A 25,141-nucleotide genomic window follows, 5' to 3' on the forward strand; every position below is an offset into this window, starting at 1 on the left:
GAGGGAGCCCGCTGGAATATCGAGGGTAAAAGGGACTGCAGAGGTGTCTGGAAAACCAGACTGGGGGGTCAGACACAGAGGCCTTCGTTTGAACTTGATTTACTAGGAAATCAAGAGACAACTTTCTTCTAATTAAAAACAATTTGTTTTTAAATTTTTTTAATAATCTATTTTATATAATCCAATATATCCTAGGTATTATCGTTTTGTCATGTAGCACTAGTCACATTTCAGGTACTCAGTAGCCACGTGTCTAGAGGTACTGCATACACAAAACCCCAAGAGTCAATAGGGATCATACAATAGGGTTAGACAACTAAATTCGCAAACTCATCCTAGAAAAAGTGCTACATACCTCATTGCTGAATATCACTATGGTCACCTTCGAAGTACTCCCCTTGGGAAGCTCTGCACCGATGCCAGCGCCTAGTCCACCCTTCAAAGCAATTTTGGAACTCTTTTTCTGGAATGGCCATCAGAGCTGTCATATTACCCTTGATGTCCTGAATGTCATCCAAATGTCTTCCTTTCAGTATTTCCTTTATCTCTGGGTAAATAAAGAAGTCATTGGGGGCCAGATCAGGTGAGTAGGGAGGCTGTTCCAATAGTTATTTGTTTACTGGCTAAAAACTCCCTCACAGACAGTGCCGTGTGAGCTGGTGCATTGTTGCGATGCAAGAGCCATGAATTATTGGTGAAAAGTTCAGGTCGTCTAACTTTTTCACGCAGCCTTTTCAGCACTTCTACATAGTAAACCTGGTTAACTGTTTGTCCAGTTGGTACAAATTCGTAATGAATAATCCCTCTGATAGCAAAAAAGGTTAGCAACATCATTGCAATGAGTTCGTGAACTTAACTGTCAGACCTCACATGTATTCTGCCTACATGACTGAGAACTATAAGGGGGACCTGTGACCCTGAGGTGTCAATGGGATACTGTGACGACAGTGGTGCCACAAACAAAAGTAAGCATTACACACTGAGTCAGGACCTGCCCCTCCAGAAAAGAGACGACATCGCTGTTATTGAAAGGATGACTTTTATTTCCATCCAGAATGATTATCACACCATTGTTGAAACATATCTGACAAATCCTGAAATAATTTAAACTGAAGGCACAGAACAAATGGAAATATTTCACTTTTTGAGCTTCAAATGACAAAATTCAAATATTTCAACAGTAACAATAAATTAGGAACAATTTTCCATCACCAAATATCATTCTGACCAAAAGCTATAGTCCTTTGTAATAAAACTGAATTAGCTTACGGTGATTTCAAGATTTCCATGATAAAAATAATATTGAAAAAAATTTCTTTCAAAATACTGATTATACCACTGAATTCAATGAAAGTATTTTATATATAACAAAGCAGCAGTTAGGATATTTGTTGATGGATGGCCACTCCCCTCAAAATGACGCATTCTTACAAAATGTTTTAAAAAATAGCAAAGTAGGTTACAAAATTCTATTTGGGGAGCAGGATAAAAACTTGTTCCATGTCAATTAGCATATCAAAGCATTTAATATCAAACTGCTTCCAATACCAATCATGACATAACAGTAATATACTGTATGGGGCATTGCCCCCCCTTGGTTATCTGTGGACCATACAGTGTGGATAAGGGGCTGAACAAGTTAGTAACAATTATGGTTGCCATTTCTTATGTATTCGAAAGAGATATGTTTTTTAAAAATCATTAGAAAACTAACTGGAATAATCAGTGACATGCTGCAGCTACAATAAACCCCAGCAATGCAATTGCTAAGTTCGAAAACAAAGTGGTCGTGCTTCGTTATATACTGTAGTATTTTGAAACACATTCTCTGATCATCAAGACCATTTACTACAGAGGTCATATGTAAATTAGCTCAGATTCTGAACTAGGTTTCTAATGAAACTTTTTTCAAGTATGCATACCATTAATAAGGTAAGGATATTTTTATCTTACTCACTTCCTTGTATGTTCTTCCAAAGGACAACCATGTTGAATAAAGGACAAACAAAATGGGCTGGTTATAGTTTTCAAAACATTTCAGAAAACATGAAATAGTCTAGTGACCAAACACTAACTGAAAGATATTAACATCTAAAACCTACTGTTTCGGATTAAAAAAACATAAACAAAAAAACACACACACAGAACTTTTCAGACTTTTTCTTGAAATAATTAAGTTCATAATTAAAGAAATAATGGGAAAAATAAGGGTTTCTAAAACACTCAAGAGTCTTATTAGAATAAAAAAGGTCTACCTTCTCCTACTTAGCTGTAATATGAGTATTTAATAGCAATATGGTTTTTTCTTTACCATCTAGTTTAATTGCATAAATCACAAAAACATTTCCAGCCAAGTTTGCTGACAGAAGGAAATGATTTTTAGCAAAAAATGATTCAAAATTTTCCTACATAACAAAACATTCCTTTGGAACAGAATCTTTAATGCTTTTGAACTCGTTCAAGTAAATGCAGCTTTTACCATCTCCAGCACTGAACTATAATTATCGCCCAAATTGCTGTGCCATTGGAGAACATTATCATTTATTCTCTACTATTCTAATAATGATACATTATTTTTTATACATCTCTTTAGTAGTGTCAAACTTACGTCTTCATCATCTATAGGTACTGAGAGATTAAACTAGAAATAAAATAAGCCAGAAAAATTAACTTATAAAACAGCATGAAGTTTTGAAATGTTGGCACCGATGGAAAAAAACGGGAAAGGATTACCATCCAAATTTAAAATGTATCCACTCATGGCGCTCGTGGCAACAGTGACAGCAAATGCTATGGCAACCGTCGCCACTGGTACCAGTCCTGGGGCACGTGTAACTCATTTTATGACTCAGTCCGTGAAAACAAGGAGCCACCAGAAGCCCTCTAACCCAGCTGGCTGGGTCACAGTTTGGGCAGACTTCATTCATGATTATAGGTCACATTCTGAAAATATGAACTCACAGGGTTAGTGGAAGACAGTTTCCCAGCTGAAAGAAATGTGGCTCGCTTTAGGAAAACCACTTAAATAATAACAAAAGGACAATCTTAGTGGTTTTGGGCCCTGCACAGACCAGCTCCTAATAACCAGAAACACTATACAACTAAAGAGTCTTCTTCCTAGAACCTGAAAAAGGAAGATGTTGGACTCAAAACCAGTTTCCAAACCTACACCAGGCTGCCAGGCCAGCAAATAACCGTCAGAGTGACTTTGTTCCTCTGCTCCTTCAACATGGGAACTAAGGCGGAATGGCTCATGCCCACAGTTGACAGGCCGTTCACTGCCACGATCATGTCTCCACATCTGGACAAAGACAGACAGAAACAAACAGACTGTCAGTATTTCCAAGGGATCAAACACGTTATCCTGAGATTTGTTCAGCATGAAATCACAGTGTCCCTTAACTACCAACTGTCAACGACTGGGGTGTATTATCTACTTTGGGGAACATCTGGGGCGATTTTTTTAAGCCTGTATCGGCCAGTCAAGGACACCCCTGTGCCAACCTCCCCTGTAATTGGTGGGTGATTTCAAGGGCCAGTGGAGTAATTTTCAAATAAATATGCGTAAGCAAAATACGATTTAGCGAAGAAATCTGCCGCCTCTTTTGAAAACATCAAATAATGCGTTTGGAGGGGGTTGCTTACTATTTTGACTGTAGTTCTCTTTTCACTCTTACAGCTCACACAGTCGAGGAGTCAAGTAAATTAAGAAGAAGACCCACACCTCCTCTTCTGTCAGCCATTGACGCTCACTGTCCTCCAAGCAGGATGATCACCAATGGGAAATGGACCTGAAGACCTGTCTATCTTTTATGACTTTTGGTTTTTAGTTTGTCATATGAATATATTATTTTATTGCTAGCTACCTCAATTTCTTTTTGGAAATAGGTGGAACACAAATTATAAACTACTTAACCGAGACCCAAACTGACCAAGTAATTTAGCTAAGAGAAGGATGAATTCGTTTTCCCCTACACTTTCCTTATAAAACAATGCCTTCCATCTTATAAAATAATCTGATAACAGACTGATCTGGAGCATGTGTAACTAACCCTGATCGACTTTTCATAGTATGATTTCGATGTCACTTTCCGTTTGCAGTGTCAACTCGCTGTTTGTGCAGCAGTCTGTCTAGATATCAACATTAACTTTTTTTTTTTCCTTAAGATTTTATTGTAGAAGGGGAACAGTGTGTACTTCCAGGACTTTTTCCAAGTCAAGTTGTTGTCCTTTCAGTCTTAGTTGTGGAGGGCACAGCTCAGCTCCAGATCCAGTTGCCAGTTGTTAGTTGTAGGGGGCGCAGCCCACCATCCCTTGCGGGACTCGAGGAATCAAGCTGGCAACCTTGTGGTTCCGAGCCCACTGGCCCATGTGGGAATCGAACCGGCAGCCTTCGGCGTTAGGAGCATGGAGCTCCAACCACCTGAGCAACCTGGCCGGCCCCTCAACATTAACTTTTAAGAACTGCTTCTTTCATCCAAAACCAGGCACTAAGAACTTACAATCACCTATCTCCTCTCTGTTTGTAGAAACTCTTGATATAATCACTTGTTTCCTCCTCCCGGTGCCTGAGTTTTGAGAAAGAAGCGAGACTTGCATGGAGGCTGAGCGAGTCCCCTCTGCTCAGTGGTGACAACTAGCAGAGGCACAATGGGGAAGGCTGTGGAGCCAGGCAGCTCTGGGTTTGAAAGGCAGCCAACCACTCCCAGCTATCTGATCACGGGCAAGTTTCTTAACCTTTCTCTGCCTTAGTTATCTCGTTTATAAGCCAGGAATAACACCGCCAAATACACCTCATAGGGTTGTTGAGAAGATTCAATAATACAATCACAAGCACGTCACACTGTACTTGGCACACTGCAAATATCACTCATCCATCGTGAAACATTTAGTGAGACCTCACTATACACGCAATGCACTGTTCTGGCTGCCAGGGACAGAACAATAAATGCAACAAAAGCCTCCCACGTGGGGCTTGCATAAGTACAATGTTAGGTAGACATAAGTGCTACGGACAAAAATAAACAGGGTCATCTAATGACAGGACTGGACCTGAGTGGGCAGCGTGGAAAACTGCTCCGAGCTGTCACATCACAGTGTGTCCAATCTGATGACTCAGGGTCAGCGCTGTCATTAGATCAGCAAACCACAGCTACAAGTGGCATGGTGGTAAAGGCTATGCGTCAGGTTAGATCAGGGTTGGCAAAGTTTTTTCTGTAAAGGGCCAGATGGTGAATATTTTAGTCTTAGTGCATCATATGGTCTCGGTCACAAAAGGCTGCCACTATAGCTCAGAAGTAGCCTCGGACAACATGTCAACGAGGGACCGTGGCCGTGTTCCAACAAAACTTTATTTGCAGGAGCAGACAACAAGCTGAATTTGGAGCTGACCCCCGGTCAGGAGCGTGTCCATCACAAGCATGAATCACAGCAGTACATGTAACAAGACTCACTTTAGTCTTCCATCGTAATAAGCAGGAGTTCCCAGGACAATGGTTTTAATGAAGAAAGGCTGATTGGTGTGGTTCTCTTCATATCCACCAACAATACTAAAGCCCCAACTTCCCAAGCAGTTTCTTCGTAAAACTATATCATGGCAGCTATGCAGGGAACTATAAACAAACATAAAAGTCAAGAAACAATTAATTTGGAGGCTTTTACACCTTGTTCATCTTTGTTATAACTCTGTCCCATGTCATACTTAGCACTGTTGGGAAAAGAAGAGGGGCTGCTTTACTACCTTCTGAATATAGTACTTTGATGACCCATTTTCTAGCACAGATGCAGTCCCAGGTAGACTCCAAGTTCTTTAACTGTTTTCAGTCTTCTCTTTCCAAGTGCACGCGCGTGTGCACACACACATGGCTTAAACAAACGTGGTGATAAGTCCCACCTGGGAAATTTGTATGAAATGGTTCTGGGTCTGTATTTGTTCACTGCAGCGTCAACAAGGCTCTCCATTCTGATATACGCTGGTATCTTCAAAATGTGTACTTTCAAAATTTGCATCTACAAAACTATGTGTAGTGCCAGGGGGCTACTAGACTTATCAGGGGGATCACTTCATAAATTATACAAATGTCTAACCACTATGCTGTACACCTGAAACTAATATAAAATATTGAATGTCAACTATAATTTAAAAAATAGTCACAGGGATATACAGCATAGGGAATACAGTCAATAATGTTTAACGACATACAGTGTCAGATGGGTAATAGATTTATGGGGGTGATCACTTTGTGAGGTGTATAAATGTCTAATCACTGTGTTGTTTTGTACACCTGATACTAATTAAAAAAATGTGCACCTACAAAAAAATGGTATGGAGGAGCCTAGTCCTGCTGGTCTCAGCACTCAGATGAAAGAAGAAAACGAGCAGTGGGGCAGCTTCCAAAAAAAGTAAGATCACTCTCTCTACACGAGGAGTTAAAATTCCTTCTTTCCTCTTTCACTTCAAATGCTTCCATTTAAATGGAGACTCCAAGTGACAAAATAGGGAACTCAATCTGGAAAACACTAACAAAAAAACCTATCCCCCCACTTTTTATATAATGGACATTGAGACGTTACAGTTAAAATGCTACTGCCAGTTTGGAGGATGCTGTCCAGGGAGGGGGCAAATGTTCTATTTACACTTCCATAGCTCTATGGATTTGCGAACAAGCCATGAGTAATAACATAAAAGTACGAGTAAAAATAGAAAGAAAGAAAACCCCCAAATGATGCAAAAAAATGTATTTCTTTACAAGAAATATCTTTCGTTTTTAGGTGAAATGGGCTAAAGAGGCATCTAAGGCAAAGTTTCCTGTTTTTCATCTATTAAAAAGATTTAATAAAGCCAGTTCTATAAACTGATATACAGTATGCTAGAACTTCCAATGTGGTCTGGTTTCTCAGCTTGCTGATTAGAAAAACCTCTAAAAGGGCTTCTGGGATGGAACAGAGTGCCATGCATTGGCTTGGTTTTTCAGGTAAAGTGTAGGTTATTTTCATTATTAGAATCTTCTGCAAAAGACAAACAAAGCAAACCCAAACAGACAGTTGTCTGGTACAACCCCAGCAAACTCCAGTGGAAGAAACTCCCTTTCCAGGAAAAGCAGAGCTGGTACCCTGTACGATGTGAAACTGGCTAAAAGTGCCACCTGTACCCACAGAACAGCTGTCCTTCTGACACCTCCTTGTTGAACAAAAATTTGCACACAATACAGATCTCCGACTTGACAGGTATTCTTTCCATACAGGGGCTCAAAAACAGATTTTACTACACTGTATTTCTCACCGAAAACCATTGTTATTCTTCCTGGCACAAGGGGTAATGCTCTGAACACAAGGGGTAAAGATGCCGACCCCCAAACTAGACTGGAATAACAGACAGGGAAAACGAACGGCAGCCCCAGTGTGAGAGCGTCTCTCCAGGACATCACGGGGCTGTCTGTCCATCAGCAGTGGTGGGACTTGCTCAGTTCAGCACAGCAGGAGCAAACGACCTCTCACCCCCTACTGTCTGTAGGGGCCTTTCGGACATTCTAGGTTTAAACCGACAGGTCATAGCCATCAGGCTAAGTATTTAACAAGATCAACGAGGTTCCCTCTGATGGCTACAACTTTACAAATTAGATAGCATGTCTGCAGGAGTATAACAGCAGCCACCTAAGTCTATGCTGACTTTTCAATGAGAAAAAAATCAATCAGTTTTCGTGCATGGAATAGACACATATGAAGTAGTTAAATAGTCTTTGCCATAAAAAAATTTCTCTACAAGATCCATATACAAGGACCTTACGGGTACCTGAGACATGAATTCTATTATTTCAGGCCTTTTTGTTTTTCTTTTTTTTCAACCAAGAGGAAAAGTCAGCAAGTTAGATTATCAACAAATAATCCAATTGGATAATCCAATAATATCCAAAAATCCAATAATATCCTTGCTTCTTCTGTTATTCTTTGTGAAAGTACTTTATAAACCATCCATCACTATACAAATTCTAGTTATTACAAATTTAGTCCAAATGAAGCTAGATAGCTCTTTTCATTTTAAAGAATTAAGAGTCAGAATGTTTCATCATAGTTCAGTTCTAGGATTCTTTTATATATTAAGAACCTAAACTGATTTGGAAACAAAGATAGTACTACACATTCTCCTTATTGCAAAATTGGATAAAGCAGCAACCATCTGGAGGTCCAAATGCTTTTCTGACGGGACAGTGACCAGCTCAGGACGCCTGGCTGGTTGGTCAGTCACGAAGCAGTGAACTTCAGAAAGGCGGTTAGGAGCAGCTATTCCTGAACACCAATGATTTGGCTTAAAGGGTATGTCCACCCTTCCTTCTTAGGAGAGTTGAAAGGATTAAGGAAAAAGGTCTTTGAGAAAGGCTTCTGGGATAGGATAAGGCCCCACGCTGTGACCCGAAGCACATGTACCAGAATGGACACTGTAAATGGCAGCTTTCCTGAGAAGAGGCTGAACACGCAATCTCAGGCTCGTCCACTTACGAGCCGAACCAGAAATGGACAGATGGCTTTATTCATTTTTATAGACAGATGTCTTTTTAGCTTGGTTCTTATTATTAAATTTACCTTTTAACATATAATAACCTAAGAAAAATTACCATTTTTCTTTTGTTACTTGATTTGATGTTGCTACTTGTATCTAACAAAAGCCCCTTTCCCCCTCAGTGAGTGAATTTACTGGGTTACGCACTAACAAAGGAAGGCATTACAATTATTTCATGAAACCACAAAAAGCTGTCAGTACCTTGGAAGCCCAAGCCACATGACCCACGATGGGGACCAACTGGCATCATACTCGTTCTCACTGAACGTGCTCGGCAGCCCGTCGGTGACCTGGGTGGCTTCCTCAGCCACCTGGACCTCAAGTGCTCGGAGGTCAACGGTGGGGGATGCAGCACTGGCTTTCAGGATGGCCACAGCCTCGCTGTGACTCAAATTGGTCAAATTAATGCCATTGATATTCAACAACACATCACCTGTTCAAATGACGAGACAAGAAAAATGACCAAGTGATTATTTCCCTGTAAATTCAGTTACTTGTAAGCTAATCAACAAAAGTTAGTTCCAATGACTCACACAAGGCAAAAGGACATTTTTCACTTCTTTGTAGTTTTTATAATACTGAGAAAAAAATCCAACTCATGAAAAACATTCCAAAAATGTAAAATAATTTCATAGTATACAGGAAAAAGCGTGGCTTTGAGGCCCAGTGATTCAACTGGAATTTTTAGCTCTAGTTGAGCTGGGTCAGGTCCTGGCAAGTTCATTTCTCTTTCTTTGAGCTTTAATGATCTCTACTGTTCTATCCAATTCAAAAATTATTTGATCCTTTGCTCCTGGAAATGAATTTTTAATATACTGTTTCATATTTACACAGTTTTATACATAAAGACAGCCCTACATATTTCACTCAATGCAAACATATCAGAATATGTAAAGAGAAAATATCCTGGGGCCTACACAAAGAAATGAAACTTGTGATTTGAACATCTTCTCTTGTTTGAGGAAGAAAAAGTATTTGTTCCTCTGTCAGGTAATATAATAAAAAAGGGCAAGGAGGATTAAATAAAAGGTTAGGAAGGAAAGGATTACTTCTAGAGGAAACACACATTTGCAGCAAGAAAGCCTATAGAAAATCCTCCTCTCCCAATTTATCATTTATTTTTCAGATTATTGAAGCATTCTCATTGCAGAAAATTTAGAAAACAAAATAAATAAGAAAGAAATAAAATTATCCCCAATTCTACACTTGGACAAATAACTTAAAAAAAATAGCAGCCTTCTTAAGATATAATTCATGTAACATTCAATACACTCCTTTAGTAAGTTACAATTTTATGGTTTTTAGTATAGTCACAGTGTGTAACCATTACACCTCATTTTTAGATCAGCCCCAAACAGCTCTGTACCCATCAGCAGTTACTTCCTTCCCCCAGTCCCAAGCACTCACTGATCTACTCTCTCTATATAGATAGGCCTATTCTGGGTATTTCATATAAATGGAACCATACGTGGTCTTTTGTGACTAGCTTCTTTCCGCAGGCATAATGTTTTCAAGGTCCAGCTATAATGTAGCTTACGTTAGTACTTCATTCCTTTTTATGGGCAAATAATATCCCATGGCCTGATTTACTCATTAGCTGATGGACTTTTGGGTTGTTTCTGCTTTCTGGCTGTTATGAAAAATATTGCTATGGACCTTCTTCATGTATAAGTTGGTGTGGCCACATGTTTTTATTTCTCCAGGAATAGAAATTGCTAAATAATATGGTAACTCTACACTTAACTTTTGAGGAATTGCTACTGTGTTTCCCCGAAAATAAGACCTAGCCGGGCCATCAACTCTAATCGGTATTATATTAATTATATATGATATATGATATGATATATTATAAGACCCTGTCTTAAAATAAGACCGGGTCTTCTGTTAACTTTTGCTTCAGAAGACACATTAGAGCTGATGGTCAGGCTAGGTCTTATTTTCGGGAAAACACAGCATACTGTTTTCCAAAACAGTTTTACCATTTTACATTCCCACTGGCAATGTATGCGAGTTTCAATTTCTTTACATTCATTCTTGTGGGTGTGAAGTGGTTTTGATTTGCATCCCTCTACTAATTAATGACACTGAGCATTTTTCCTGTCATTATTGGCTATTTACATATCTTCTTTGGAGAAAAGTCTATTTGGATCCTTTGCCCATTTTTAAATTGGGTTATTTGTCTTTTTTATTATTGAGTTATAAGAGTTCTTTATGTACTCTTGATACAAACCCTTCATCAGATGTATGATTTACACATATTTTCTCCCATTCAGTTGGTTCTCTCTTTACTTTTTTGGTGGTGTCCTTCATTAAATTTGTAATTTCGATGAAGTCCAGTTTATTTTGTTGTTGTTAATTGTGTTTTTGGTGTCACATCTAAGAAAACCATTGCCTAATTCAAGGTCACGAGTATTTATACTTGTGCTTTTTTTCTGTAAGTTTTAGATCTTACATTTAGGTCCTGGATCCATATTAAGTTAATTTTTGTATGTGGTGTGAGGTAGGGATCCAATTTCATTCTTGGAAAAACAGCTTTTAAGACCCGCTTTTCCATATGAACAAACCAAGCGTAAGGAGGATGCTGTTTTTATCACTGCCACTCCCATGCATACAAGTTATATAGTACGGATGAGGGATGTGAAATTGTAAATGAGTTAGTTCCTAAACCCACTACCTTTTTATGTTTGTCTTCTACTGCATCTCCTCTGTGAGCTCCCTCCCACATTGACACTTTATTATAAGCAACAACCGTTATTTAGAGATGATTGTTCAGAGAATCTAGTCTGCCATAATGTGGAAAGCATAATTTTCTTAGCATCTTTTCCAATATAAAATAATTCAAGTCTAAATAACTGTCAGAAAATACCAAGCTTCAGCAATTTTCCTTCACATTAGACATTTTTCTAATCTTATGAAGAGGCTTTATGCTTATATATGCAAGGGACATTTTAAAGGATTAAAAAAAGTCAGGTTCCACAGAAAACTTTGTACATATTCTTTATTTTTAAAAACGTGAGCTGAATTCAGGAGAAGATGTGATGAAATTGTTCAGGAGCCTGGCTTACCTCTCTTGATTCTGCCATCACGCGCGAGGCAGCCATGGGGTGGCACACTGGTCACAAAGATGGGCAATTCACCACTCTTACTTCCCCTGCCCCCAGCTACCGTCATTCCAAGGGACTCGTGTGGTTCCTTCTTTACAATAATGTGTTTTTCTTGGCATGTAACACACTGGGTAAGATCCTAAATCATGAGAGGAAAAATCTATTGGATGTATTCACTAGAATGAATAATACTCAGTGAAGACAGCTTAAATTAAAGTGAAAGCTTATGTGGCAATTATGTCATTTTTTGAATCACTTACTATAGAACTGAAAGTAACACACAGTTCCTCACAGATGCAAACACGACACTGAACACTGTGGGTCACAATGTCAAACTTTGGATGACCGCATTTTCATACGACTATTTATGGAACTGAAACAACTCAAGACAGTTGACATGTGGAGGTCAAAGTAAAATAAACACATCAGTTGTACAATTACCTTGAGCTCTAAGAATAATCGATTCTATAAAAGTAAATAATGCATTTGAGTTTTAAGATTCTGAAGATGAGCCAATTGATTTTTCTTCCATCTTTCTCCCCCTATTCTTTGAAAGAAAAGTTGACAGAGTAGTACAAAAGTAAAAATGTGGATTTTGCTAACCACTAGAAAAAAGCTACAGACCTATCTTCTGATTCTTATGTACAAGGATTATCAGAATACCCAATTATGAGGCAGGTGCAAATCTACCCTCAAAATCTTCATGAAAGACTAGAATGATATGAAGTAACTAAACTTTTGAAGAAGTTAATGACAGGGAAATAAATTCCCAACAAACTATATTCTCAGTGCAAAGAGATTTTACTGACATTTATTATTGCTCCTTATTACTGAGACACTCCTGGAAGTAAGAAAAGAAGAATTTAAAACATTACGTTTCTTCTGAATTAGAACTCAATAAAAAACAATGTATACATGCAATAATATTAAAATAACAGTAACTAACGTTCACTGAGGGCTTACTATGTGCAAAGCTAATGGCTTTACATGCATTATTTTTCATCTTCATGATATTCCTGAAAATAAATACTATTATTGGCCCCATTTATGGACGAGGAAACAATTTTAGAGAGGTCATGTAACTTGCCCCAAATCATATACCTATAAGTGAGATTTGAACTCATGCAAGTTAAACACACACACACACACACACACACACACACGTTTTGTATATGTACATAGAGCATGATGCACTATGTATACCTATTGTTTATATGTACCCACACCACACGGGTACTATCCCATTAAGTTTAACAGTAGCAGTTAATGTCTCAAAAGGTTTCTATCCAATGTTCATTGCAGCCTTGTTTACGGTGGCCAAGACATGGAAACAACCAAAATGGCCTTCGATAGATGAATGGATAAAGAAGTTGTGGTATATAGACACAATGGAATACTATTCGGCGATAAGAATAGATGATATAGGAACATTTGTGACAACATGGATGGATCTTGAGAGTATAATGCTAAGCAAAAAAAGTCAGACAGAAAAAGCAGAGAACCATATGATTTCACTGATATGTGGTATATAAACCAAAAACAACAAAAGAACAAGACAAACAAATGAGAAACAAAAACTCATAGACACAGACAATAGTTTAGTGGTTATCAGAGGGTAAGGGGGGTGGAGGGTGGGAGATGAGGGTAAGAGGGATCAAATATATGGTGATGGAAGGAGAACTGACTCTGGGTGGTGAACACACCATGGGATTTATAGATGATGTAATGCAGAATTGTACACCTGAAATCTATGTAACTTTACTAACAATTGTCACCCCAATAAACTTTAATTAAAAAAAAAAGGTTTCTAACAGCTATAAACTATAAAAGAATTTGTAGATAACGATAATTCTATTAACATTAACAATATCAACAATAGAAATATATGAATTACATTAATAATTAAGAATTGTAATTCAATAACAACTGAATTAATACTTATTGATAATAATTGGTGTTGATAATAATTGGTATTAATAATTCAATAAGAATTAGCAGTTAAAAGAGAAAAATATATGTGCCCAAAACAAAAAATGAAATAAGCAGAGTTGTCTATATGAATGTTGAAATGATTAAGTAGTTTATAAAAACTGTCTTAAAATTATAATGTTGTCATAGATAACCATATCTCAAATTACTGTATAATTCAATTACATAAAAGATTCAATATCAACTTTGGCCTTATAATTATTTAGGAATGTATACATATATCTTGTAAAGAAAGCAAGGACAAGCTACATGAAAAAACTCCTATTCAAAACACTAACTCCTTTTTTATAGTCATCCTTATAAAGGCAAAATTATAGGTTTCCTTCAGACATTTTGGTTTTTGTTCAGAAATGAGAACAGTCTGTGGTTACAATTTCTTATAAGTATCAACTAAACCAAAGACCAGTGACAAGTCTGTACTTAAGCTCAGAAAACCAGATAAACCTGATGGGCCAAAAATGCTTGTGTCTTTAAGCAATGCTTTCTCGGGGTACCTGTGACATTCCGAAGGTAATTACTTTCTCAAATACTGTACTTACATTAAGAAGCCATTTTAACACATAGTTTATAAGGAGACCAAGTTTTTGTTTGGTAAAGCAATTTAATTTCACTTAAGGAGAATGACTTTGGAAGCTCACATTTAGCTTACATTTTCACTGGGTAAACATCATTGTTTAGAAATGCCTGGCCTACCAGAAAGTGAGTTCAAGTGAAGGATGAAATGAAATAAATAAAGAATGCAGTAAAATACTACCCTTTTTAAGTTCCTGCAACTAAAGTTGACAGTATCAAAATTCTCAGCACAAATGACCTAGGAATATCTTATAAAGCCAGTGAAATATTGAAGAAGCTGTAAAAAAGCACAACATACGGGAATTTTAAATGATTTAGGGTTGCATTCCTATAAGCTGTAATATAAAAAGAAATATGCTATACAAGTACCTGTCAAAATCTATGATTTATATGTTTAATAATCACGTATCTAATTCTGCTCTTGTAGGCAGCGTGCCCAGGTGCTAAGCACAGACTTGTGGATCACTGCCTTCCTTATGCCTTTTCAATCACATAACCAACTGCTGCATTTCAACGAGCAACCCAAGACAAATCCCCCTTTCAAGCAGGACTAAACAAATAGAAGATTCTTCTGGAAGATCAAACACTTCTCATGAATCACCTGGCAGAGGGACGTCCCCACTAAGGAACCATCCCCATTGGCTGAGGAACTGACGCAAAACACTCACTCTCCAAGGCAGCAAAACATACACATTTCACATCCCAAACTCCCATGTTGGCATTCTCCAAACAGAAGAACAGCCCTCATTTAAATTTTACCAGCTTGTAATCATGATCCTTTGAGGGAGGATGAATTAAAACACCAACCAAACGTCTCACCTTGTGTGAGCTGGGTCTGCTGTAACACAGCGGCTGTGCAGGCTGCTGGCTGCTGCTCTGAGTTCCTGCCTCTCGGATAGTGTTTCCCGGCTGGGGTTTCCCAGGTCTAGCAATTGTTAAATTCACCCTTTCTCCGCTAGCCTGGAGAAAACACACATACGTTACACTGGTCACAAATGGTACTTCTCAGTGTGGAAATCGCAGGCAGTGTAATTTCCAATGCACTTAACATTGTACCAGAGCCTCACACGGGCAGTGCCTGGGAGTGGCTCGCGGTGGGAGGAACGGCGCTCGTTTCATAATACTTTAAAACTTCTGCAGCTGAAACACACACACACACACACACACACACACACACACACACACAGAGCTCTGGGACATGGGACATGCCCTCCCTAACCCCACCTCCACGTAACCAAGACAAAGCAGTCAAGCTGCCCGTGTTCTCAGCTCCCACGACTTCTTTGTCAAGGGTGACATCCTTTAATACTTTTTTTGCCCCTTCAAGATGGCCTTGGTATTGCGGGGGAGAGCACAAAGGAAAGCAGACAGGAAGGAAGAGCAGATTCAAAACTTGATTAAAATCCATTGTGACTTTTAACATAAATTTCACAGTGGCTACTTGGAAGTAATAATCAATGAAACGACGCACAGCTTTGTTTCTGCTTTCTGTAGGTTTGTTTGAGTCAAAATAGGACATCAGCTTCAACAGTCCTGAAAAGAATGATTATAGAGATCCTATGTAACGAAATTAATATTAATACATATACATACTGTGTGTGTCACACACACGTCCTTAAGTGTTATGGCAAATTATTTTAGAGGTTTATGACCACCACTTTAAATTCGGAGGTCCATTATCTATGTATCTATATTTTAAACATTGATTCACACCTAGTGTATTTTAAAAATACTTTACCTTATTTAATATTTAAGTTATTTTATCTTTGCTTTTAATGTACAGGCCTGATTTATTTGATGCTGACTCTTGGTATGACCACTATTCCGAATTTTATTATTATTCCTATGGGAAAATATGATAGCCTGCTTTTAAGGAATTGTGGTAGAAAGAGGGGACTTCCTTCGTAACTGTAATCAGTGTTAAAAAATCATTCTGTTTTTAGTTCTTAAATTGGAAATAAGTGATAACCAATTTTACACCCCTACTGACAATCATTTGATCATTCAAGCATTTTATTAAACTAAATAGTTTCAGACAAGTTCTTTAAAATAACTGAAAGAACAACAGTTAATGTAAGACCAGGCTTGCAAAGCACTGTGTGGGGACTTGATCTAAAGGGTAAATACCAAAGTACAATATACAAAATGCGATATTCACAACTGTGACACTTCCGATGATTGGATCACACGGTGTGAAGTGGCAAGTCACTCCCTTGTCTTCAGGATTCTCAGTTTTAGACATGGAGTATGTGTTATTTTTATGATCCCAAAACAATAAGACTTTGCTTTTTTCACAAAGAACCTTAAATTGAGCAACTTGTTTTGCATAATTTGGGGGAAATTACAGCACAAACTATGATGCAACTATTTAACTATTTGGATTATAAAAATTCAAATGAACAATGTATTATCATGAAAAATTTTGCATGTATTTTCTATTTGTGTATCTACATTTTGGTTAGCAATTTAGTGAGGACCATTTGTTTAGGAAACAGTATTTTAACATTGCCTAAAGTATATATAGTCAATCTATTTCTATCTCACTGACCTCATTTCTCACTTCATAAAGTCATCTCAACTCTCCTGTTTCCTTTAACAAATCCCGTAACCAGGTTAACCATCTTCTTTTTTCCCCCTGCCCCTCCCACAAATCCTGACTTTTACAGGAGGAACTTGTTTTTACTGGTGCAGCAGCTGGCTGGTGTCCACAGATAAAGATCCGAATGCTGCCTCTGGTTTCAAGGAATTTTGAGGCATCCAATTTCTTTAAACCTCAACTCTATGAACTGAGACCAATAACTGAAGGTCCTCTCAATGCAATATGGCCATGTGTGTGTGTGTGTGTGTGTGTGTGTGTGTGTGGTCTGTATTTTCTTAAGGCTACACTGAACCAAACACTTAAAAAAAAAAAGTAAGTTAAAGAAGACTGAGACTTGGGTTTTCTCATAGTCTTAAATTTTCATTGTTATTTGATTCTGTGTAGTATACACATTTTTTAGTGACTAGCAACCTACTTGTATTCCTGATGCTCAATTATATTAATGCCTGGCTTCCATGATAGTACTTTGTTGTGTTTACTTACAGAAAAGTACAACTTGTTTTATTCACCCTGATCACTCTGGGAGTAACCTGCATTGGGTTACCAGCCACGGTATGTTGAAGAACCTGACCATCTTCTCTGGATGGTTTTCTAGTTTCTCTATTTGAATGCTCTTCTGTAAACATTGTTTTTCTCTAATAACTATCCTTACTTATTTCACAGGGACACTGGCAGGACAAATGTTATGATATGTTTGAAATACTTTGAATTCCTTAAAAGAAAAAACAGGGCACTGTAGAGATAAGAGTTCGTCTTAATTAAAAAATGACTTTCCCTCTGTTTTTATGGCTCCTGAAGTGAAGAAGGAAAGTTAAAAGACCCGGTACATCACCACGGCTCCTTCCAGCCTCACTTTTCTCACTTGTTAAACGTGGACTCCAGCACCTGTTGTGTCTGGTAAGAGATGGAGCCTAGGGAGCAAAGGAGAACTGTGTGGGAAGCTGTACAGCCTTTACCCCAGTAACACCCAGCCTCCAAGGACACGTATCCCGTGAACTTTCAAGAGATTCTATCTACAATAAGGTTATGCCACTGTGGACTTTGAAGAATTTCGATAGCCATACTTGATTTCCCAGCAAATGCCAAGTAGGCTCAGGATTCTTACGCTATCGGCCAATGGAAACAAACACCCATACATGGTCAGGAAGGCTGAGCACCTGGAGTGCACGTCACCTGAATAATCTGTGCGGCCAGCTCCGGAGTCCCGTGCTTCAGGTCGTGCCCATTGATGGCGAGCACGCGGTCACTGCTGCAGAGCCTCCCATCCTGCGCGGCCAGCCCCCCTTCCAACAGGTCAAGAATGAAAACGCCCGGCTCATCTGTCCTTCGCACGAGCTTAATGCCGAGCTGTTCGCCGCAGTCGCGTTTATGAAGAGTCACGTGGAAGACGTCTTCCCGCGGGGAGGTCCCGTCCCAGTGGGAATGCGCGCGGTTACCAAAGCGTCTCTCGCGAAGCACGGTGAGAAAGAGGGCGCTGCAGGGCTGCGACAGCACGGCTCTGGCGTAGTTGTGGGACACGTTGCTGATATCGTAGTTGTTGACCTAGAATAAAGGAAGTCCGACCAAAGTGTGACCCTCTTATTTCCCCCGTTTGTAGAAATGTTTACGTAGCATTCCCGAGGAAATTAACATCAATGTTAACATATATCATGAAAATGATATACAATGCGAAAACGATAAAGACATTTTAAAATACAGGGTTCCTAAAATGAACTGCCAATGACGGGCATTACGTAGTGAACAGCTGTTAGGAGCACAGGCTTTAATGACAGTCTCGAATGCGCATCCTTGGTTCAGCCACGTACTCGCTGAACGGCCTCCGGCAAATGACGGAAGCTACTGAGCATGCTTCCTCATGGGTCAGTGTGTTACTACCTACCGCACAGCGTCAGGAGGAGCTGGACAGACGGCATCAGCCTGTGCACGTGCTAGTGAAATACTAGTTTTGTGAACAGAAACCGCAGTTCCGCCGGATTACAGATCGGCTTTCCCAACTGAAATACTTAAACTACAGGAAATAAACTCAGTTTTCCCTTGGGGAAAGTGGCATATTTCAGGTAGACCAACTTATTTTAGATCAGTGACTTCTACTTTAAACAAAAGCAGATTCTCATAATTTCACTCTAATTCTTTAGCACATAAGTGTAATATGTACCTAATATAAATATAATTCAATAGTCACAGAACATTTATTTACTAAACTTTATAACCTTGAAGTAAGTATGGTGAGGGATCCTTGGACATGTAACATCACTAAGAAAACATACCCTGCTTCAATTATTCACCTAGTTAGCGGAAGAGATTAGCACGATTCTCAGTATTTATCACAATTAGAATTCTTCTTTTAATCTGAGTGAGATTAAAAGGGACAAAGCAGCATTCTCTGCACATCAGTTATGTGACAGGTTCTGGGGTAGGTGTTTGTCATCACCTAAAATCCTTACCTTTTTTTCCACACAAATCTTTGTTAAACAAGGCCTCTCCTTTCCTATTTATCTAGGGTTGATAGTTTTGAACACTACTAACTAATTTTATTGATTTTGGCCTGTTGACATCTTTTAAAATTCAATCATCAAATTCATAGATGTCACAAACAAACTTGCTCTTCTGTGCACTTGGTAGCCATCCAAGTCCTTGATAAAATGTTGGAATAATACAGAATCAAGAATGGAAGTTCAAGGCAGCTTCTAAAAAAACAGGCCTGACGTGAATTCATTAGTTAAAAATAATCATTTATAGCTATTTATTATAGCTAAAGAGCTACCTATCTCTAGATTCACATTTTTCCATCTTATATTCAAAAATATCATAAATGGGGGTGGCTGGTCAGCTCAGTCGGTTAGAGCGTGGTGCTAGTAACACCAAGGTTGCTGGTTTGATCCCCGCAGCGCACTACTTAAAAAAACTTAAAAAAAAAATCACAAATGACTTTGCAAAATGTCTGGCTGAAATCCAGCAGCCATGTTCAAATACGTGGCCTCATGGCATCTGAGTGAAGTAGGTTGTGGAATAGTCCAGTTAGAAAAAGATTTTTCTTCAGGAATGCACGGTTGCCAGTGAAATTCAGAGAAAGCATAGACCAAATAAAATACTGTTTCTAGATTCTGTAAAAATAACACCAGCTAACTCTATCACATTTTTGGCCAAATATGTTTTGTACCAATGCGATCAACATATGACTGTAATTATTTTCTTTCAAAACCAAAATGCCTAAATCATTAATGACTCATACCAAACTTAAAATACTCTTTCTTAATAATGTTCTAAAAGTTCTATTATGTTATTTCTAATAATGATATTGATGTAATTTACAACAACAGTATATTTTTTTCTTTCAACTGCTCAAAAGGGTGCAAAGCAAAAGGCCCTGGGTATATGGTTCTCCTTTTCAAAGAGACTACTTAATAGAATATACATACATGTATGCATGTATGTATATGTGAGTGTGCATACACACACACAGAGCAAATTTATATATATATATATATATATATATACCCCCCCCAACACACACACATATATATAAAGATGTGGGAAAGGCCAAGCCACACACTATTATTGCCTATGGTTTGGTAAAATAAAAGCATAGGTTAGCTAGCTCTTTGGTCTGTAAATAAACCATCTTAAGGACTCTTAGGTATTTTCAAATTGGCTCTCTGTATCATTGATGCAGCTTATGCAAAGTTGAAGATAACTGGGTAGTAAAAAATATTGAGCAGACTTCTTTCCAAGTGTTGACTTTTTAATGACCAAAAATACTTCTCCACATTTGAGTTCCTAGAAGACATTTTTTAAAATTCACAAATATTTCTTCTCTCTCCTTCTAGAAGTGATCTACTCTTTTAGCTTCAACTATCGTCTACCCTTGTATGATTCAAATATCTAGGCCAGTATTCACATAAACTCCAGTCCTACACAGTAGAGTTCTTACCATCCTCATACCCTGTCTCAACACGCTCTCTAATAAAGTAGCATCTAGTCCCAAGCTAGTTCTTTTTTGGGAATAGCTATTCTGAGAGATCATCTTCTGAAAGAGAAGAAAGTGAGGGTAGTATCAAGGGTTAATGACGAGTTAGGCTGTTTTGTGAAGAAAGTGCATTAGGGAGCCAACGAGAGATGGCTATGATTTCTGAACTCTACCTTAAATTCTATGGGATAAATTGTAAGTAACTGGTGCTGCATGGTCTGCCTTTTCTAGATTTTAGTAATCAGTGTTGAGAAGGCTAAATCAGACAATGAAGGTAACAGATAGATGGTAAAACTGGACTAGGGATAAAGCCAATGGGATAAGAGAATTTCAGCATGGCCCTAAAAATGGCCAACCATGGAGTCCAGGACAAGAAGAGCCTAGCCGGCCCAATGAGCCCAAACACATGCTAAGTCACATGTGGGATCGAAATTAAGCTAGGGAGAAAAAATATACGTTCCATGTCTATGGGGAAATAGGAGAAATTAAACATAAATTCTGATCTGCTTTGCATATAAAAACAACAAAACTTACTTTTATGTAACTTGGGTTCCAAAGTACCACAATTCTGTAAGTGTTAAATTTATGAATAAGAACAAGAGGGTTCAAATTAACAGAATGACTAAAACTGATAGATACCTGAAGAATCTGGTCTCCAGCAAGGAGTCTTCCATCTCTGGAGATTATCCCATCCCGATAGACTTCCTGGATAACGACGTTAATCAGAGGCGTTTCATTGCCACCCACGATGCTAATTCCTAACTGAATGTAAGGGTTAGAGCGGTGAATTTCAATCGTGGTAATTTCGCCTTCTGGTAAACTTGGTGGCTGCTGTGCGGCTGCCAAGATAAAAATGAGAGAAAAATAGATGGAAAGAAAATCAATGTTTTGTATTTTGATGTGTAATTAAGCAATATCACTGGAGAAGAAAAAGCGAATGTCGAAAAATATCTGTCTGTTAAGATTATCTAAATATTTCTTCTTCCAAAGGTGATCAGTAGGCGACCAACAAACAGCCACTATGTATCAGATCGCTGGGGACAACACAATGATCTGGTAAAGAAATATTAAGAGAATGGCATCTTGTCCTAACTGATAAGAGAAAGTCTGAACCACGGAACAACTGTAAACAACGCAAGGCCGTATAAAGAAAAGACTAACTCTGCGGTACGTAATCACTATAGGTGTTGAACAACGAATCACATCAAGCTCTAAGAACAGGTGGGTCTTGAGCCTTAGGAGATGAAAAAAAGCTACAGCTGTGGCAGAGAAAATTTGAAATTTGTAGTAAACTTAGGAATTTTAAGAGAAATCATATTTAAAGATAATACCTAGGGCCAACTATAAAGTCCAAGATCTAGGACGACAGGCTTTTTGCTTGTTCCTGTGGGTTGCACAGTCAGACTAGTGGCTGCCACCAGACGACCGTGACAGTCAGAAGTGTGGCCCTGGAGACAGACATACAGCCAGCCACTTTGTGCTGTATGAGCGTGACCACTTCATCTCTCAAGACTCAGTTTTATCACCATTTAAAAAAAAAAATCTCGTAATATTGTTACAAGCATTTAATCAGTTAATGTATGTAAAGTGCTTGGCACAACACCTGACACAGAGTAAGTACTTACTCTGAGGTATTATTTTTGTTGTTCTTGATACTGATTTCATAGTCAAGAAGCAACAAGCTTCTGAACCCACGAGCAACCAAGAAGCATGCTAACAACTAAGAATTCATGGATACAACAGAAGAGGGGTGGGGAAGAATCACCTCTCTCTGGGCAAAGACTCGGGTTCTGTTTCTAAACTGTTAGGACTGGACACTTAAAAGAGTGAATTATGTGGTGTGGATTATATCACAGTAAAGTCATGTCTTTAAAGAGCAAAAAAACGCATGCTGGGAAACTAGTCCAGAGTACCAGAGATGACAAACAAAAGACAGACGTGACAGCACATACCGTCGGCCACGGCGCTCTCCTCAAAGGCAGGGTTGTCCAGGCCAGGCTCCTCAGTCCACGCGGGGACAGATGCTGAGGTCAAGTTCTGCTCGGGGGGCGCTGTGCCTGTTCCCGAACAGTCCGTTTCCGGTGACAAAGTACTGGGAAGATCTATTATGGTGGTTCCATTTTCACTCTCAAGCTCTGTCTGAGTTTTACTAGTTTTCCTCCTCTCAAGGGCAACTCTCTGCTGAGAAGCTCCGGGACATCTAGAAAGTGAGCATCCGGTGGTTTCCAGATGATTTGAAAGGAAAAAAAAAAAAGTGACTCACAGCTTGTACCACAACAAAAGAATGGCAATGGCTTCTCTGCAAAAAGCACCTAGAGGTACCCATGAGCAGTACATAATTCTGATCTTACTCTCACTTGAACTAAGTTCTCCCCACTCCACACAGCAAATTTAAAACAAGGCATCGGCACAAACAATGGTTGGGTACATATCTCAAAGAATACTTCAATAAGAATTGTATTCGGGTATGTACTAGTACCAGAAACATGCACCAGTAAGTACACCAGTAGAGTGTGTCTGTCCTGCAAGAATTATTCTGAAATCCTGACCACATAACCCCTTTTTATTAGTTGCATGGCTTAACCACAGGAGTGGAACTCAGCCGTCTTCTTCCTGGACAAGCCCTGTGTCTGGACTTAGACCTTCAGTGCCACTCTGCCCCCACACTCTCGCGGCCAGGGTTACACATTTATTCATTAGGGGTAGCAATGAACTTGAAGCTTTACTATTTGCAGGAAAGCAGATTATGACAGACATGGAAGGAGATTACAAAAAAAAAAAAAATCTCCTAGTCTGTAAAATTAGAATTGCAATAGTGAATTACAGGTATGCTATATAGATTGAAGAATACATTCCAAGTACTGGGGAAACTTACAGAAGCACCAAGAAATAAGAACTGTTAACTTGCTTACCTTTACTTATTGAAGCAAACAAAAAGAATAGAAAGGTGCTTGCTTAAACAGTTAAATAAAGTTTTTACACATATATTAGAAATGATATCAAGGGGCCAGCTCGTTTCTACCTGATACCTTGACTGGACAACATGACTAAGGGACGGTTTGCAGAGCGGGAGAAGGAGAAGGGGGTTAAGGAAGGAGAGGCAGACACACGTTCCCAGAGCCCAACACCACGCACTTTCATGACGGGTAAGAAGGGACAGAAAGGCTGGGTGGGGTGGGCGACGGTCTCACGTTTAGGGTTGCAGATGTTCATTCAATGACGCTATTTTTTTTTAATGTAAAATTTCAATAAAAATTACGTTTAGGATTAAATTCAACTAAACCAGAAAGCTCTCCCTTAACTATAAGTGTAATAAATTTTCTCTCATGAACTGAAGATTCAAGTGCCGGATTTCAACTTCTTGAAAAGGATCGTTATGGAGTTCCTTTATTCAATGTTCTCTTATTACTTGTTTTGTTTCCCTCTTGCGAAGAAGGGGACACCTGACTGTCCTTTCTGGACTGTTGTGCAGCACTCCAGGGGATGTTCCTACAAGGGCCTGACAAATAATTATGAAAATAGTATCACTGAAAAAATTACTTTTGTCGGGCAAGCAGATTTAATTAGAAGTACATTTTAAAAACATTTTTTTCAACAAAAAATGCGACAAAAACTGGATCATGAAAAGTATCTGTGACCAAACATATAAGTAAAGATTGAATTCCCCAAATATATATCATACACAAATGTCTACATGGGCAACCGCTAGTCTTCAATAGAAAATATGGACGAGAAACAGAACACGAAGAGGAAATACAGACAGCCTGTGAACACTGGGAATTAGCTTCGCTACCAACTGAAAAATCCTACAAACCAAATAAGTACAAAGCCTGTCCTATAATTGTTAAATGTGCAAAAATAAATTTTAAAAAGAAAATCTAAAGCTGTTAGAGAGGTAAAGAAACAGGCACACTTAAATTCCCAATGGGACAGCAAGTTGCTAACAAGAACGAAATAAAGATATTTTATTATAAAATGTTATCATGTGAAAATATGAAAGAATGATCTTAGGCAGCATTAGAGGAAGGTTAGAGAGAACCTTTGGGAACACCCATATTTAAATAAGATGGACCATCTGAGTACATTGAGATAGAACAACTAGACAAGTGGACATGATAAGACTTCAAAGAAACCAAGGGAGACAAGAGTGTCACCAAAAAAAGTGGCCAATAATGCAAATGCCACACAAAGGGCAAATAAGATAAGGACCAAAAAGCATTACTTTGATTAGGCAGTGAAAAGGTCACGGTGATCTTAGAACACTTTTGGTGATGACGGCCAAAGCTTGACTATTAACCAGCATTTCTGCTAACATAACACAAGCATCAACAAAAACTGCAGACTAAAAATCA

At 38.6% G+C, this 25,141-nt stretch overlaps 1 protein-coding gene across 5 annotated transcripts in view; it reads right to left on the bottom strand.

Annotated features, from left to right (window-relative positions):
- Window positions 1–1,020: 1,020 nt before the first annotated feature.
- The window catches only part of LNX2 (ligand of numb-protein X 2), a 66,295-nt gene continuing 42,174 nt past the window's right edge, over window positions 1,021–25,141 (bottom strand). For all 5 annotated transcript variants that reach the window (XM_033104466.1, XM_033104462.1, XM_033104464.1 and 2 more), the window contains 8 exons: window positions 22,742–22,989; window positions 21,429–21,628; window positions 17,996–18,364; window positions 15,043–15,183; window positions 11,623–11,800; window positions 8,759–8,990; window positions 5,454–5,612; window positions 1,021–3,301 (listed from right to left, as the gene is read on the bottom strand). In XM_033104466.1, the coding sequence (XP_032960357.1) occupies window positions 3,166–3,301; window positions 5,454–5,612; window positions 8,759–8,990; window positions 11,623–11,800; window positions 15,043–15,183; window positions 17,996–18,364; window positions 21,429–21,628; window positions 22,742–22,989 (1,663 nt within the window). In that variant the 3' untranslated portion in view covers window positions 1,021–3,165. The remainder of the gene's footprint in view (window positions 3,302–5,453; window positions 5,613–8,758; window positions 8,991–11,622; window positions 11,801–15,042; window positions 15,184–17,995; window positions 18,365–21,428; window positions 21,629–22,741; window positions 22,990–25,141) is intronic.

Source organism: Rhinolophus ferrumequinum, chromosome 4 (assembly GCF_004115265.2).
Source record: "Rhinolophus ferrumequinum isolate MPI-CBG mRhiFer1 chromosome 4, mRhiFer1_v1.p, whole genome shotgun sequence".
Classification (NCBI taxonomy): Eukaryota; Metazoa; Chordata; class Mammalia; order Chiroptera; family Rhinolophidae; genus Rhinolophus; species Rhinolophus ferrumequinum.